The 15,882-nt window shown below is 35.2% G+C and overlaps 1 protein-coding gene and 1 long non-coding RNA gene across 5 annotated transcripts; one reads left to right on the top strand and one right to left on the bottom strand.

The window, feature by feature from the left end:
• Positions 1–6: 6 nt before the first annotated feature.
• Positions 7–1,260, bottom strand: LOC127156416 (uncharacterized). Of its 2 annotated transcripts, none has more exons than XR_007825747.1 (3): positions 1,043–1,260; positions 373–559; positions 7–251 (listed from the first exon to the last, which is right to left on the bottom strand). It is a non-coding gene; the product is annotated as an uncharacterized LOC127156416 (long non-coding RNA). The 2 variants fall into 2 exon arrangements; XR_007825748.1 differs by lacking the exon at positions 1,043–1,260 and adding an exon at positions 704–754.
• Positions 1,261–1,381: 121 nt separating this feature from the next.
• Positions 1,382–11,095, top strand: LOC127156386 (intestinal mucin-like protein). Of its 3 annotated transcripts, XM_051099214.1 has the most exons (19): positions 1,382–1,621; positions 2,002–2,185; positions 2,445–2,640; positions 2,799–2,983; positions 3,130–3,199; positions 3,301–3,431; positions 3,532–3,563; positions 3,866–4,010; positions 5,186–5,226; positions 5,411–5,530; positions 6,331–6,426; positions 6,510–6,629; positions 7,393–7,488; positions 7,577–7,696; positions 9,060–9,155; positions 9,245–9,364; positions 9,962–10,001; positions 10,182–10,299; positions 10,609–11,095. In XM_051099214.1, the coding sequence occupies exons 1-19, from the start codon at positions 1,397–1,399 to the stop codon at positions 10,775–10,777; spliced, it is 2,304 nt and encodes a 767-aa protein (XP_050955171.1). In that variant the 5' UTR covers positions 1,382–1,396; the 3' UTR covers positions 10,778–11,095. The 3 variants fall into 3 exon arrangements, with proteins under 3 accessions (XP_050955171.1, XP_050955173.1, XP_050955172.1); XM_051099216.1 differs by lacking the exons at positions 6,331–6,426; positions 6,510–6,629; XM_051099215.1 differs by lacking the exons at positions 6,510–6,629; positions 7,393–7,488.
• Positions 11,096–15,882: the final 4,787 nt, after the last annotated feature.

Genomic DNA, 15,882 nt, shown 5'->3' with positions numbered 1-15,882 from the left:
ACCATCTACAACAACAGGAACATCTACTGCTAGCTTTACAACTACTACAGTGTCAACCACAACTCCTACAACAACTACCACTACTACTGTAACACCACCATCTACAACAACAGGAACATCTACTGCTAGCTTTACAACTACTACAGTGTCAACCACAACTCCTACAACAACTACTACTGTAACACCACCATCTACAACAACAGGAACATCTACTGCTAGCTTTACAACTACTACAGTGTCAACCACAACTACTGTAACACCACCATCTACAACAACAGGAACATCTACTGCATCTACTGCTAGCTTTACAACTACTACAGTGTCAACCACAACTCTACAACAACAGGAACATCTACTGCTAACTGTCAACACCTACAACAACTACTACTGTAACACCACCATCTACAACAACAGGAACATCTACTGCTAGCTTTACAACTACTACAGTGTCAACCACAACTCCTACAACAACTACAACTACTACTGTAACACCACCATCTACAACAACAGGAACATCTACTGCTAGCTTTACAACTACTACAGTGTCAACCACAACTACCTACTACTGTACAACCATCTACAACAACTGTAACATCACAACTACATCTACAACAACAGGAACATCTACAACAACAGGAACATCTACTGCTTTTACAACTACTACAGTGTCAACCACAACTCCTACAACAACTACCACTACTACTGTAACACCACCATCTACAACAACAGGAACATCTACTGCTAGCTTTACTACAACAACTACAACTCCTCAACCACAACTACTGTACACCACCATCTACAACACAGGAACATCTACTGTAACTTTACCATACTACAACAACAACCACAACTCCTATCTACTGCTAGCTTTACAACTACAACAACAGTCTACTGCAAGCCACAACTACTACAGTGTCAACCACAACTCCTACAACTACTACTACTGTGTAACACCACCATCTACAACAACAGGAACATCTACTGCTAGCTTTACAACTACTACAGTGTCAACCACAACTCCTACAACAACTACCACTACTACTGTAACTTCATCATCTACAACAACAGGAACATCTACTGCTAGCTTTACAACTACTACAGTGTCAACCACAACTCCTACAACAACTACAACTACTACTGTAACACCACCATCTACAACAACAGAAACATCTACTGGTAGTTCTAGAACTACTACAGTGTCAACCACAACTCCTACAACAACTTCCACTTCTACTGTAACACCACCATCCACAACAACAGAAACATGTTTCTACAACAACAGAAACATCTAAGTTTAAACCTCTTTGCTAGCTTTAACAACAATCAGCTACTACAGGATGTGCATACCACAACTCTCCTTATATTTAACTTGTTTTCTGAGCCAATAGGTTTGTGCATGAGCTGGGGTGGCCCTCATTACAGAACTTTTGATGGACAATACTATACTTTCCAAGAAAACTGCACTTATGTTTTGTTCCAAGAAATCATCCCAAGATACAATATCAGTGTCCATGCTAAAAAATACAATTGTGATGTTAAAAATAATCTCACCTGCCCTGTGTATGTGATTCTTTACAAATCCTACAATATCACGCTGACCTGCAATCATGCAGAGATCCATGTAAGTTTATTCAGACAAATTTGTTTAACAAAATTCACATTCTTAAAAAAACATTCTGAGCATTTAAAGTTGGGTTTTTTTTTATTTAATCTCACTACCATTCACAAGTGTCTAGTATCTTACTCACGCTGAATTTTACTTAGTGTACAAATGCCTTCTGCTTACAATTATTTTCTTTCCAACCATTCTACCTTAATTTGTAAATTTAATCCTGTACTGCAAGAAATACAATCAGGTCCCGCAGTTATTGAGGGAATATAGACCTCTATGTAGAGGAATATAGACCTCAACCTCTCTAAAATCCCTAAAACAAAATATTTTTTTCAGCATGTTCATGTAATACATAGTATTACAGCATCTATCATAAATATTTCCCTTAGGTCTATGTTAATAATGACATGAAGAAGCCAACATATGTAATCGATAACATTATAATCACCACGACTGGCATGGAAGTGACTGTGAACATCTCTGAAATCAAAACTGAGATTAAGGTCAGAGAATTAAATTTCGAAATCACACTCCCATTCTCCTACTTCCATGATAATACACAAGGACAGTGTGGTGAGTACCGATCTCTTTCCGCAGTACATGTAATTGTGAATAATAGAGCTGTTTTGCATAATGAAATAAATTTGGAGTTTATGTACTAAATAAACAGTAAATAGTAAATAGTAACTAAATCTGACAACTCTACTTGAATATTTATTGGTTATTATTGATCTGTGAAATTCCTTTTCCATTCTGATTTATTGCAGCTGTAATATAGAGAAAATATACAGTCTGGCGTCTGCTTATGTTTGATTCTGTTGATAATTTGTAGGGTATTGTGACAACAACACCAGAAATGACTGCAGACTTCCTAATGGAAAAACTGACAATTCATGTGAGCACATGGCACAGTTTTGGATGGACCCAAATTGTACTGTACCTACACCTACACCTACACCTCCACCTCCACCTCCACCATGTCATACATCTACGCCTCACAACACTACTGTCTGTGAAATCATCATGACGTAAGGCACATACTATTTTGTGATACTATTAAAAGCATTATTTAAAAGAATTACATCCTGATGTTAATACAATTCACATGTTTTCGTTTAGTCATTCTCTATCAAAATCAGTGAAATTGAATTTTTGGGGGGCTCACAATTTTGTATTTTGTTTACAGTGTTTTTAACAGCTGCCATGATGCTGTTCCCTATCAGGACTATTATAAAGCATGTAAATATGATGTATGTACAATGAAAAATGAGTCTGCTGCCTGCGCTAGTGTGGAGGCCTATGCACAGCTATGTGGCCAAAACTCAATCTGTGTAGACTGGAGAAGCTCACCTGTCCTCAAAGGGCTATGTGGTACACTCAGAAAAACACACATGATTGTAGTAACATTTAATTTGTGTAATGTGTGTACACATTTGATTGTATATTCACTGGTAATTAATGATATTATATAGTGCATCTAAAAAATCCATGGATCTTGTCATTGTTTTCTGTCACAGTATTCGACTGTCCCAGTTCAAAAATCTACAAGGCTTGTGGACCCCCAGTGGAAAAATCCTGCAGTGCATCGTAATAAATCTCTGCATTAAATAATGATTACTGGATTTTAGTTCTCATTTTATAGTAAACGACAAATCTCTACTTCTATTGTACTTTTTTTTTTCAACTAGGTACAATAAGATGTATGCAGAGAACAAATGTCCCAGCGATAATTCAAACAAAACTGTCACAGAAGGTTGTTATTGTCCTGATGGTCAATATCGGGTTAATATGACATCGGATATGTGTACAGCTTACTGCGGTAAGAAGTGTTTCTTCATTTACTTTCTCTGTTTGCTAATTTAATCCATCTTGATGCGGTATTATTGATTTTTTTTGTTGTTGTTGTTCTCTCTTTGTAGATTGCATTGGCCCTGATAATTTACCTAGAAAGGTACGTCACTATTATTTAAAGTGTGTCTTGCACAGAGAAACAATGATACAGTAGTAACATGGGCTTAGAAACATCTGTCACTAGGGTTTCCAGGGTCCTGGTAGTGTTTATTGCTTCTGAGCCCCTCAGCTGAAATTCTTATAGGGCTCCAATTCCCTCTTTTCCACCCTACGTTTGACCAAAGCTGCAGACTCTTGTTAACAGCAGAGGGTCTTAACTCATTTTAGTCAGAGACTTCACACATTTTGACAATTCAAACTAAAATTACCAAAACTGTCATCAACTAATTTCTTTTTCTGTAGCCCGGAGACACATGGACAGATGATTGTAACATATATAATTGCACTACTTCTGGCATTCCTTTGAAAGAGCCTGTAAAGTGTCCAACTGAAATGCCCTGTCCTACCGGATACAACAGAACCGTTAAAGACTGTTGTCCAACTTGTGGTGAGTTATCAAGAATTGATCAAGAATCAAAGAAAACTTATAAATATAAACTGATTCTCTTGATTCAAGATTTGAAAACATGTCTTATAGACTTGTAAATGTACATTGGTATTGTTAATCGAAAGTTTTTCAGGAGAGCCTATAGTACAGGTTGATAGTAATTGCTAACATTACATTGGCAAGAAAAATAAGGAATTTAAAAAACATAAGTGCTTAAAGGACATTTAAACTTCTAAATCTAGTTTCAACCTGCTGGTGTAGTCACAGTCATCAAATGAGCATGAAACTGCTTGATATTTCGGTCCCACTGTATATTAGGTGGCCTTAATCGCTTACTTCAAACTTACATAAAAAAATAAGCACAGTGTACTTGTGTTCATATTGTATTGCAAAACTTCTGCTACTATTGGGGTGGGATACAGGTACAGTTAGGAAAAGGTTTGGGTTACCAGTGTAATTATACAGTAAGTTAAATACAACAGAAATTAACTACAGATGTAATTACATGCAGGTATTTTTAAAATATAAGTACAATGTAAAAACATGTATGTACACAATATGTGCATTGTATCAAAATATTAATTTAAATGTAAGTACATAGTAGTTAAGGACATGCACCTTATATAAAGCAGGACTGATATTTCTTCCACTTTGACCATATAACAGTCATAAACATAATGTTACAAGCATTCAATGATATTCATTTAAATTTTCTTCACCCATTCAGTTTGCGATCTGGAGCAATGTCTTTTGAAGAAATGTGATTTGAGTCAGTATTAAATAAAACTCTTCCTGTTCCTGTGGTCAGAAATTGTCTTACTGATTCCTCCTCAGATATCATTGCTGTTTGTCAAAAACCTTTTGTATTTTCCAAGAAAGCAGCTTTACAAAGAAATTAAGTGAATTCTTTTTTTCCTTATTTTTTAAAATAATAGCTCACATCAAAAACATATTTCTCTCATCATTTACTTTTCATCATATCATTCCATACCCGCGTAACTGTGAGGTGTTAGAAAACAATCATGTTACAATCATAGTACTTTCGCACTTGCACAGTATCCATTCATCATAGCTGTATTTAAAAGTGCATTCTTCATCATTTCTCCTTTTGTGTTCCATGATGACAGAAGTTTCTCTATAAGCAATTTCCAAAATTGTTTATTTTTTCTTTTTAGTGCATAAAGATGTCTGTGTGTACAATAACACTGAGTACAAGGTGAGTTGCTAGGTTCATTTTTTTCGTATTAAGTCATTATAGACGAAATACTCTAAATTTAAGCAAAGGCATTAAATGATCATTTCTGTATCATCAGGTTTTTGTATTTATTATAATTTTCTTCACTTCATCAAACAGTGAATCTGCTCTGTTCTTTAATGGAGCATGTCTGTCTTTTTGTTAGGTTGGAGAAGTCCGCCATTACACATGTGAAACTATTACTTGCCGTCAAATTAATGGCTCGTTTGTGGCTGAGAAGATCTCTGAGAATTGCACTAACTCGGGTCCAAGTGACTGTAAACTTGTACGTAAAATCAGTAGCTTAAACTCCACACAATACAGATGTTTTCTATGCATTTTGTATGGCTGTCACTTTCTGAAATATTATGATGATTTTACAGTGGTGCTGTTGTGGCTCACAGACCAGTGACGTTCATCATGATTCTCCTTGCTATTTTAATTGGGACTGATGTCACTGTTATACACTCTGTGCAGCTCTATACTGTGACTTATATGGTCGCAAATGTGAAAAAAATTCCAGATTTCTAACAACAATGTAAAATCTACTCAATGGCAAGAGACATAAACGATGTGTGCTTCCACAAATGCCTTTATCATAGATCATCTCATGAGTTGCAGTTAATTTATTACCAAATTACTTTAGAGTGCACACCAATGTTGCCTACACGCATTAACAAACATGCAGCGTGAGCAGTGTCCAAATCATGTACAAATGATTCTTAAGAATGATTTTTTTTGAATGAGTCATTCAAAAGGATTCAAAACAGAGTCCTGATTCTACTGGTAAGTCAGTGGTTTGAATCAGAATCACTCAATCAATGAATCATTCAGTCACTGAGGTCACTACAGATTTTCTTACTAAACTGCGAGTTGATTATATCCGTTTACATCAGTTTACATCTGATACATCAGTTTATTTACTGAATGGTTGTTGATGTTTCTATGCTCACTTCCTCATTAGCATCACCTGTTGTTCTTTCCTCAGCTCTTTTCAAAAGTAGAACTTAAAAAGTCTGATTTGAGAATGCAGTTTAAAGGTGCCACTGAATTATTTAAACTGTAAATTTATCTTTGCACTCCAAGGGCTATGAATATGTGAAACAAAAAGAGGACTGCTGTGGAACATGTGTACAGAGGAACTGTACTTACATGAAAGACAACACTACATATATGATGCCGGTAAAGTTTAGTTTCATTTATCAGAAAATAAATTTGCTCTGTTCTTCCATCATAATGGAGTCTGTCTGTCTGTCTTTTGTCAGATTGGAGAAGTCCACATTTACAAGTGTGAAAATGTTTCCTGTCAGAAAATTGATGGCAGGCCTGTGACTGAGAAGAGCTTTGGGAAATGCACTTACTTGAGTCAAAGTGACTGTAAACTTGTACGTAAAATCACGAGCTTAAACTCCACACAATACAGATGTTTTCTATGCATTTTGTATGGCTGTCACTTTCTGAAATATTATGATGATTTTACAGTGGTGCTGTTGTGGCTCACAGACCAATGACGTTCATCATGATTCTCCTTGCTATTTTAATTGGGACTGATGTCACTGTTATACGCTCTGTGCAGCTCCATACAGTGACTTTAATGGCCGCAAATGTGAAAAAATTCCAGATTTCTGACAACAATGTCAAATCTACTCATTGGCAAGAGACATAAACGATGTGTGCTTCCACAAATGCCTTTATCATAGATCATCTCATGAGTTGCAGTTAATTTATTACCAAATTACTTCAGAGTGCACACCAATGTTGCCTACACGCATTAACAAACATATAGCGTGAGCAGTGTCCAAATCATGTACAAATGATTCTTAAGAATGAGTTTTTTTGAATGAGTCATTCAAAAGGATTCAAAAAAGAGTCCTGAATCTACTGGTAAGTCAGTGGTTTGAATCAGAATCACTCAACCAATGAATCATTCAGTCAATGAGGTCACTACGGATTTTATCCATTTACATCTGATACATCAGTTTATTTACTGAATGGTTGTTGATGTTTCTATGCTCACCTCCTCATTAGCATCACCTGTTGTTCTTTCAGCACTTTTTAAAAGTAGAACTTAAAAAAGTCTGATTTGAGAATGCAGTTTAAAGGTGCCACTGAATTATTTAAACTGTAAATTTATCTTTGCACTCCAAGGGCTATGAATATGTGAAACAAAAAGAGGATTGCTGTGGAACGTGTGTACAGAGGAACTGTACTTACATGAAAGACAACACTACATATATGATGCCGGTAAAGTTTAGTTTAGTTTAGTTTAACAGAAAATAAATTTGCTCTGTTCTTCCATCAAAACGGAGTCTGTCTGTCTGTCTTTTGTCAGGTTGGAGAAGTCCACATTTACAAGTGTGAAAATGTTACCTGTCGTAAAGTTAATGGCTCGCCTGTGATTGAGAAGAGCTCTGACAAGTGCACTTACTCAAGTTCACTTGACTGTAAACTTGTAAGTAAAGTCACTAGCTAAAACATCTCACATGACACACTTGTTTTCTGTTTTTTGTATGGCTGTCTCTTTCTAACCCAGTACAGTTTATCTTAATTGATTCTACAGACGTTATGTAGCCTTGCTCACTAGTTCACTTTCTTCTTAAAGGAGAAGTCCACTTCCAAAACAAAGATTCACATATAATGTCCTCACCTCATTGTCATCCAAGATGTTCATGTCTTTCTTTCTTCAGTTCTAAAGAAATTATATTTTTTTGAGGAAAACATTTCAGCATTTTTCTCCATATAATGGACTGGTATGGTCCCCCCATTTTGAACTTCCAAAATGCAGTTTATATGAAGTTTCAACGATCCCAAATGCGGTTGTAAACGATCCCAGCTGAGGAAGAAGGGTCTTATCTAGCGTAACGATCGGTTATTTTAATAAAAGTAATACAATTTATATACTTTTTAATGCCAAATGCTCGTCTTGTCTTACTCTGCCTGTACTGTTTTTTTACACTTCAAGACAGTTAGGGTATGTCAAAAAACTCCAATTGTATTTTCTCCCTCAACTTCAAAAATAATTTCAAAATCATCCTACATCGCTACAGAAGTACCGACCCAGATATATAGGACGATTTTGAAGTTGAGGGAGAACATAAGATGGGAGTTTTTCGACATACCCTAACTGTCTTGAGGCAGAATACACTGAGTTCAGGGAGAGAAAGGCAAGACAAGCGTTTGAGAGTAAAAAGTATTTAAAATTTTTTTTTTTTTTTTAATGAAAATAACCAATTGTTTCGCTAGGTAAGACCCTCCTTCCTCGGCTGGGATCGTTTACAACCACATTTGGGATCGTTTGAAGCCACTTTAAACTACAAACTTGTTTTTACCCTTCAAGGGCTTTTTATATGTCTGTTACTTTCTGATGCAGTACAGTTTTTCTTCATTGATTCTACAGATGTTGAGATGTTTTATAGCCTTGTTCACTAGCACACAACAGCAAACACAGTGCCATTATGTTCTATTCATGGACAAGTTATTCAGAAGAACCAGGGCTGGATTCACAAAGTCTTTTAAAGAAAAAAATGTATTGAATTTCTAACTTTAATAAGTAATTTATGATGATTTTAACAACATTCTTTTTAAGAATTTGAATTATTACAAAATATTCCTAATCTATGTACTTCCTGATGGTTAATGGTAAACAGACTTGGCTTGTTCTCGATGGAGGCTTGAATTCGAGGCTCGGTTTGAGCAAACAAACCCCCAAACAAAATAAGAGTTAAAATATTAATATTTTAATATTTTGGTTCTTTTTAATGACTCTTTCAAAAAAAGTGAATTAATAAACTACAGACTTGTTTTTACACCTCAAGGGCTCTGAATATGTGAAACAAGAAGAGGATTGCTGTGGAATGTGTGTACCAAGGAACTGTACTTACATGAAAGACAACACCACACATACAATGCGGGTACATTTGTAAACATTTGCAAACTTTTCTTCATTCTTTTAATTCATCAGATAAATGATCTGTGCTGTTCTCTATGCTTTTCTGTTTAGGTTCAAGAAACATACAAGTTTAATTGTACAACTGGTACCTGCAATAAAATTAATGGCTTGCTTATGATTGTGGAGAGCATTAAAAAATGCCCGGACTTCAATCCAAAGGACTGTGTGCCTGTAAGCTTGTATTATGTATAACTGCTGCTTTCTGCTACCGCTTAAGTTTGGATGTGCGAAACCTGAAACTGAATCAAGAGTATAAACAGCAGTTGGGCTTGTTTAATATATCAAAGAGGAGGGAAATTTCTGTCATCATTTACTCACCCTTATGTTGTTCCAAAAGGATAGGGGGTCAGAGGCTGTGGAGTAAATAAAATTCAAAACTAACTCATAAAACTTGTGTGCTTTACAGTATATGTGAGGGAAAGACCTAAATTTAAGTTGTTATTCCCTAAAATCTTGTTTGACAGCCATGGTCAGCATTCACTTTCATTATACAAAAATGTCCAGCTTGGAAAGTCTACTTTAAATAACTTCTGTGTTTCATACTAACTTTCATACTAGAAAGAAAGTAATACAGGGTGAGTAACTGAGTATTCTTTTAATACTCTAGGCAATGTTAACTCTTTGAATTTTGGATTTGAAAATTTCCAAGAAAATATGTACTTTTTAGCATAAGAATATGCAATTTTGGAAAATTTATTTTTAAGAGATTTGAGCGTACTTTCAGAAATATATAAATACTTTTTTCTGTTCTATTATTTGTCTTTTCAGGGAACATTAAAATTGGACACAGATGGATGTTGCCAGATCTGTAAGATATTCTTTACACTGAACATCCTGACACAAACTATTTCTTTTCATGTTAAATGTTTGTCCGCCTTACAGTATGTAGATAATTTAACAGATGTTTAGCAAATTAAAAATAACATGTTAGGCACTATGCAGGATGCAGGATTGTTCATAAGAGATACATGCCTCTATTATCTCTCAGGTGAAATCAGCAACTGTGTCCTTGAGAAGAATATCACCCGTCTACATGTCGATGGTTGCACTTCTGTCAAAGATGTAGAAGTTACATCCTGCACTGGCCACTGTGACAGTAAATCGATGTGAGTAATTACTGACATAATGCATACGATATTTTGTAAGACTTTCTTTGAAGACTTAGCAATAAACATTGAACAATTATCAACTCTATAACGTTTAAAATGTTACAATTAGAGAAATGTAAAGAAGAACATCTATAGTATGGCAAAATTAATAACACTGTTGTAAATTAAGACTAATTTATCCGGGTGCTCAGTAGCTATTATTTAGTTTGGGACCAAATGTTGATTTGTAGTTATTGATAAAATTATACTTGTTATAAATTAAAGATTGCCTGACTGATGTTTTCTTTTTCTGGGAAACCTGCACAGGTATTCGATGTACACAAACAATATGATGCATAACTGTTCCTGCTGCAAGGAGAATGAAGTGACCACTGAAGAAGTGATGCTGCAGTGTCCCGACAGCACTAATATCGAGCATAAATACAAATACATTAAGAGCTGCACATGCACTCCAACTAAGTGTATAGACCTTTGAATAAAAGACCCTGCTTGACTGCTGATTTGAACATGACTCAGTAATCTGGCACAATAAGAAAATTATTTCAAATATATATGTCCATAAATGACAATAGCGATGATTTAAGATGATTGTTACAATGCATTAATGGCTAAAGGTATTTTGAAAAAATTTTGCACCATTTATTTTTTTCCTGTGTGGTTTCATCTAGGGGTATGGTTAACTCTCAACGGGGGCATTTTTTATTTTAATTGTTACATTCTTTGGTAATGCATGAGCTTATTCTGTACTTTTCTTTCCAATTAACTGAATTAAAATCACAATAAAGCATAATAAAGAGCATCAGTTACAGTCCCCTGGATTTTTTTTTCCAGAAAAGTGCCAGAGTGAATACACTGACACCAACTGAAATCAAAATCACCAATGCAACTTTCTGATAACATTTTATGCCAGACATTTAACATTGCATACTTAAACATGTAATCTTCAGTATATGGTCCCATATGTACAGAGAAAATGCTAAACAAACTTTGTCCAGGTTGAATTTAGATATTGAATCCCGCTGTATTTCAAAAGAACATATTCAGTACCTACCTGTCCACAAAATAATTTATCGTGGTATACTCTGCAAACCCTACTGTACATCTAGTGATGTGGCATTTGATCCGAGGCGTTGCCGTCGAGCTTTGAATAAATAGACGTGCCAAATAAAACCTTGAGCTCGATTCGAGACTTGTGTTGTTAACGTAGTAATCACGTGACCAATGACGAAAGGTGTGTTCGACTTCATCCACGGCTACAGACGGCGATCAACGAGAGTAGCCGAGAGTAGCCGAGAGCAGTCGAGGCCGGAGTTGAAAACGGAGCTGTCAAGTCGGACACTTTCTGCTCTCGTTAGTGAAGCTCTCGCGGTGTTTGCATGCACTATCACAGATGAAGTGAATTAAATGCAATATTTATAAAATACACAGACTTTTCAAAAGCGTTTTCATGAGCAACAGAAACACGTTTCATATACTGCTTAATACAGCGCCATCTGAACAAGAATAATGATCAACATAAACATATACTATTTAAATACTAATAAAGTGGGGTTATATATGCTTTTACCACTGTTTTATGATATATCTGACTCAACATTGCGACTACAGTAAAAACACTTTTATTGTTCTAAAAACACAGATTTGTCAGCATTATCTGACTTGAGGATGTTAGAATAAACCCGAAACACACGTGATCGTTGTCATGCGGTGAATCTGGCCAATCGTGAAACAGTCATGTGGTCATCAGAGCTTCTGCAGCCACTCTGAAGAAACTGCCCAGCAAACACAAAACGTTTTTACAACTTTTCACAACGTTGTATTTTGGTTGCAATTAGGTAATGTTGTAGTACAACGTTTTAAAAACGTTTTAAAACCCTTTTTTTTTTAATAAAAAAATATGTAACCAAAATAAAACGTTTTAGAAACGTTGTAAAAATACCAACCTGGAACGTTTTCTTTAAGTAGTCAAAGAAACGTAAATATCACGTTCGTCTACTACGAAAATGAAACCAGACCAAACTACAACTTTCGGGGGACGTTTTATTCAGGTGTTAAAATAACGTAATATGCACGTTGGAATAAAACGTTTTAAAAACGTCATGAAAGTACCCAAAATACAACCTTGCAAAAACTACGTTCTTAAAAGTACTTAAAACGTATTTAAAGTGATTTAAAAGTAATAGGTGAATCCCTACTTTCGGTTGTATTTGCTCATGTAATAATATCACGTTCGTCTACTACGAAAATGAAATAATATGGATTGCTAATATGGATTAATATAGTATAATAATATGAATAATATAATTCTAATATGGATTGCTGTCTACTAGCATATTATTTGTTCTCCTCAGAATTTAGTGCATGCAGACATTACTCAGAAACATGAACACGAATATTGCAAGAATAGGGAATGTGCCGTATTTCAGATATGAATGTTAATTGCTCTTAAGCATTAAAAAAAATTATTTTTACAGTTTTCCCAAAGCACCTATAAGCCAATTCACACTGGATCTCACGAGTCAGAGTTGAAAACCCCTGGTTTAGATAATTCACTTCTTTACAACCTTGTTTCTTTTTGGGGTTGTACTGAATTCTGTGACCCACCAAATTTTGTGAACCTAGGCACTGCAGTGAGCTAATCTGACCTACTACTAAACCCAACCCTCTAGTCCTACCATTTTTTGCGGTATTGATTACCATTTGCATAACCATAGTTAAAACTATGTTTTTGTAGCAAAACCATTTTTAATTTGTGGTTACCATAAAATATTTTAAACTACCCTCGGCACTAGAGTCATATAATTTGTTGGGTCACAGAATTCAGCAACTGAATGAATCAGCACTGAAAGAATGGTTTTCTAACGAAGTCATTAAGACGGTCTCTTGCTGCCACCTAGTGGCATAACAATGTAACTTACAATTAAAGCACTGAATAATCGCTACCTACATACATTTTTCAAAATCTCAGTTATTCCAGTATTATAAAATATTATTAATTGAACAACAATAGCCATTATAAACTGTATGTATTATATATTATTTGAACAAGTTCTAAATTGGATGCCATATACCTGTAATTTGTGCTAATAAATCTCTAACAATATAATCATTAGTTTTAGTGCAAACGAGTAATAAGATTGCAGTGTGATTATTATTATAACTGCAATAAAATAATTTGTAACTAGCTGAAATTGAATACATTTAACAAATGAAATGTTGCTTTTTTTCTGTTAAAATGTGCATTGAAATTTCTTGGACTTTGTACTCATATTCAAATTTGCCAGTCATTGCATAATTTTCATATGTTGTACTTTATTTGAAACCATTATGCTTTATTGGTATATATTCATGCATTTGTCTTGTTTATTGGTGTCGTGTCTTCCTTTTGTTATTTAGACAGAGGACAGTAAAGAAGAGTCAGAGCTACAGAAAAACTTGTGTCCTTTTATTCTCACACTTGCATTCAGGGAGCAAAATTACTTCGTCGTCACTACATGACTCCACCCCTTGATTGCATATTAAAGCATCATTTTTCTTCATACATAACAATTGGCTTATTTATTTATTTTTGTGAACTACCCATATCACATTACTTTTTATATTTTGTGAATAAATACGATGAGTGATAATTTTTGTGTAGTATAAATTATTAGGCCTACATATGTTAACCTAGGCTTATAAAACCGACGAGGTCAGCAATGCTACAAGGTAAGGTGAAATGTAAATAAGTGCTTTTAATAGGATCAATAGTCAGATTTAACACTGTAAAGAAAACATTTTGATGGCAGCATGTGAAGTACCAGTTTGGACGTGGTAAGTACGTTATAAATACGTTTTTTTTTCCCATAACGTTGCAATAACGTTTTTACGTCTCCTTCAAACGTTTTAAAAACGTTTTAAAAACGTTTTTGCAACGTTGTGAAAAAAAACAAGTATTTATAACGTTTAAAAAAAACCCTACATTTGTCGTATTAAATACGTCGGGGAAAAAACGTTATTACAACCTTTTTACAATGTGAAAAAAACGTTTTTACAACGTTGTTGTGTTTGCAGGGTGCGCCGGCTGAGTCAGCCGGCTGCTCTCGAATCGGTATCGCGGTACTTTGATGCCACACGTGACAGTCACGAGGCGTCGGCGCCGCCTCAAGTCGGACAAAATTTCTAACCGGCATGCACTGCTTCAAGTCAGAATTTGATCGAGCTGCGCAGCGCTGCGTTAAGTCGAACACACCTTTACTTTCTGTCCAATCACGTACACGGTTTACTTTTTGTATCGGAATGTTCGAATCCCCAATTTAGACTTATTCAATTGCATTTAATTAAATGGCCTACCCAGTTGTACAAGTAATATCAAGAATACAAATTCTTTCAAGAAAATAAAACCCATATGCAACTCATATTCTTTTATTATATTGATATTCATAGTACTAACATTTAATGTCGCAGTTTAAAGGGCAAATGAATTTATCAGAGAGAGAAATTCAACAAACACTGTTAGGCTTTATTTGTGCACGTAACATGGAACTACATACGGAATGTGTGGTGGCTGCTTCGTCCGACAGAACTCACAGGCTTTTAGTTGCTTTATTTTAACTAAGCACCAGATGGCGCTGTTTTTGACACTCTCGAAGCTTTTGAATCTTGTCCTGGATCAGTCAGAGATCATCACTAGCCTACCTACTCTACATCTCACCATAAGAGATCACTGTCGTCCACCTACTGAAAGTGACTTTAACGTGCACCTGTCTAACAGTGCTTCACAGTCGGGTTTACACATTTCTGCAGACTAGAAACAATTATCCACACGTACGTAATTTAACGTATTACTTAATTCTGTGTTGTATAAATAACAACTATCTACCCCGCGACTGTAACATTCTCAGAGGACGTCAGTTATTTATTGTAAAGACAAAATTTGATAGAAGACCAGAACCTTTATTGGACAGTTAAAGTTAGACAACGAAGACATAGCATGGGAGAGCAACGAACCGATGTTGTGTAAAAGCCTATTCAGTTCCTGTGGCTATACAGTGTACATGAATATTCATGATCCTACTAAACATTGGACGTCGGATAGACGTGCAGATCATGTCTATATTGGGTCCATCGGTCAGGGTCACGTCACTACGACGTCCAATGTTTAGTGGGATGTTTCATCTATTGTGGGCGTGTCCTTATGACAACGCCGAGACGAATAGAACTGTAAATATTAGTGATCGCTCCTCATTTGTTTATTTCGAAAAGCTAACGAAGTTTTCGTGTAAGCATTAACTGCAAGAGTTTGCATAGTTTCTGTAAGATGACATATCGTCAGAGCCGTTTTTCGTGATTGATTACAGGCGCACAATTGTGCAAATAATAAGCTATAACATATTCTAATCTAGGCTAATATTGTTTTTAATACAGTGTTTTTAATATTTGTTTATTTTTTTTTTTTTCATTTTTAAAAAATCATTCAGATATTTTACACTTTAAATTAAATTACTCTTGAACTTTCTTTTCTTTCTCAACAAGGCAATGTACCGCAGTCTTACACTGTACATACACAACATACATGTCAAATGAGGTAGTGTCTATAGA

This window comes from Labeo rohita, chromosome 25 (assembly GCF_022985175.1).
Source record: "Labeo rohita strain BAU-BD-2019 chromosome 25, IGBB_LRoh.1.0, whole genome shotgun sequence".
In the NCBI taxonomy this organism is placed as follows: Eukaryota; Metazoa; Chordata; class Actinopteri; order Cypriniformes; family Cyprinidae; genus Labeo; species Labeo rohita.
The sequence above is the reverse complement of the archived record's forward strand: the minus strand, read 5'-3'. Positions and strand labels throughout refer to the sequence as shown.

Bases quoted from the DNA above. Each gene is read 5' to 3' on its own strand.
- LOC127156386 (XM_051099214.1), top strand. From the start codon at position 1,397: ATGAGCTGGGGTGGCCCTCATTACAGAACTTTTGATGGACAATACTAT. The intron at 5,227-5,410 runs GTGAGTTGCTAG...TCTTTTTGTTAG, and splicing joins ACAATAACACTGAGTACAAG to GTTGGAGAAGTCCGCCATTA. The intron at 5,531-6,330 runs GTACGTAAAATC...TTGCACTCCAAG, and splicing joins GTCCAAGTGACTGTAAACTT to GGCTATGAATATGTGAAACA.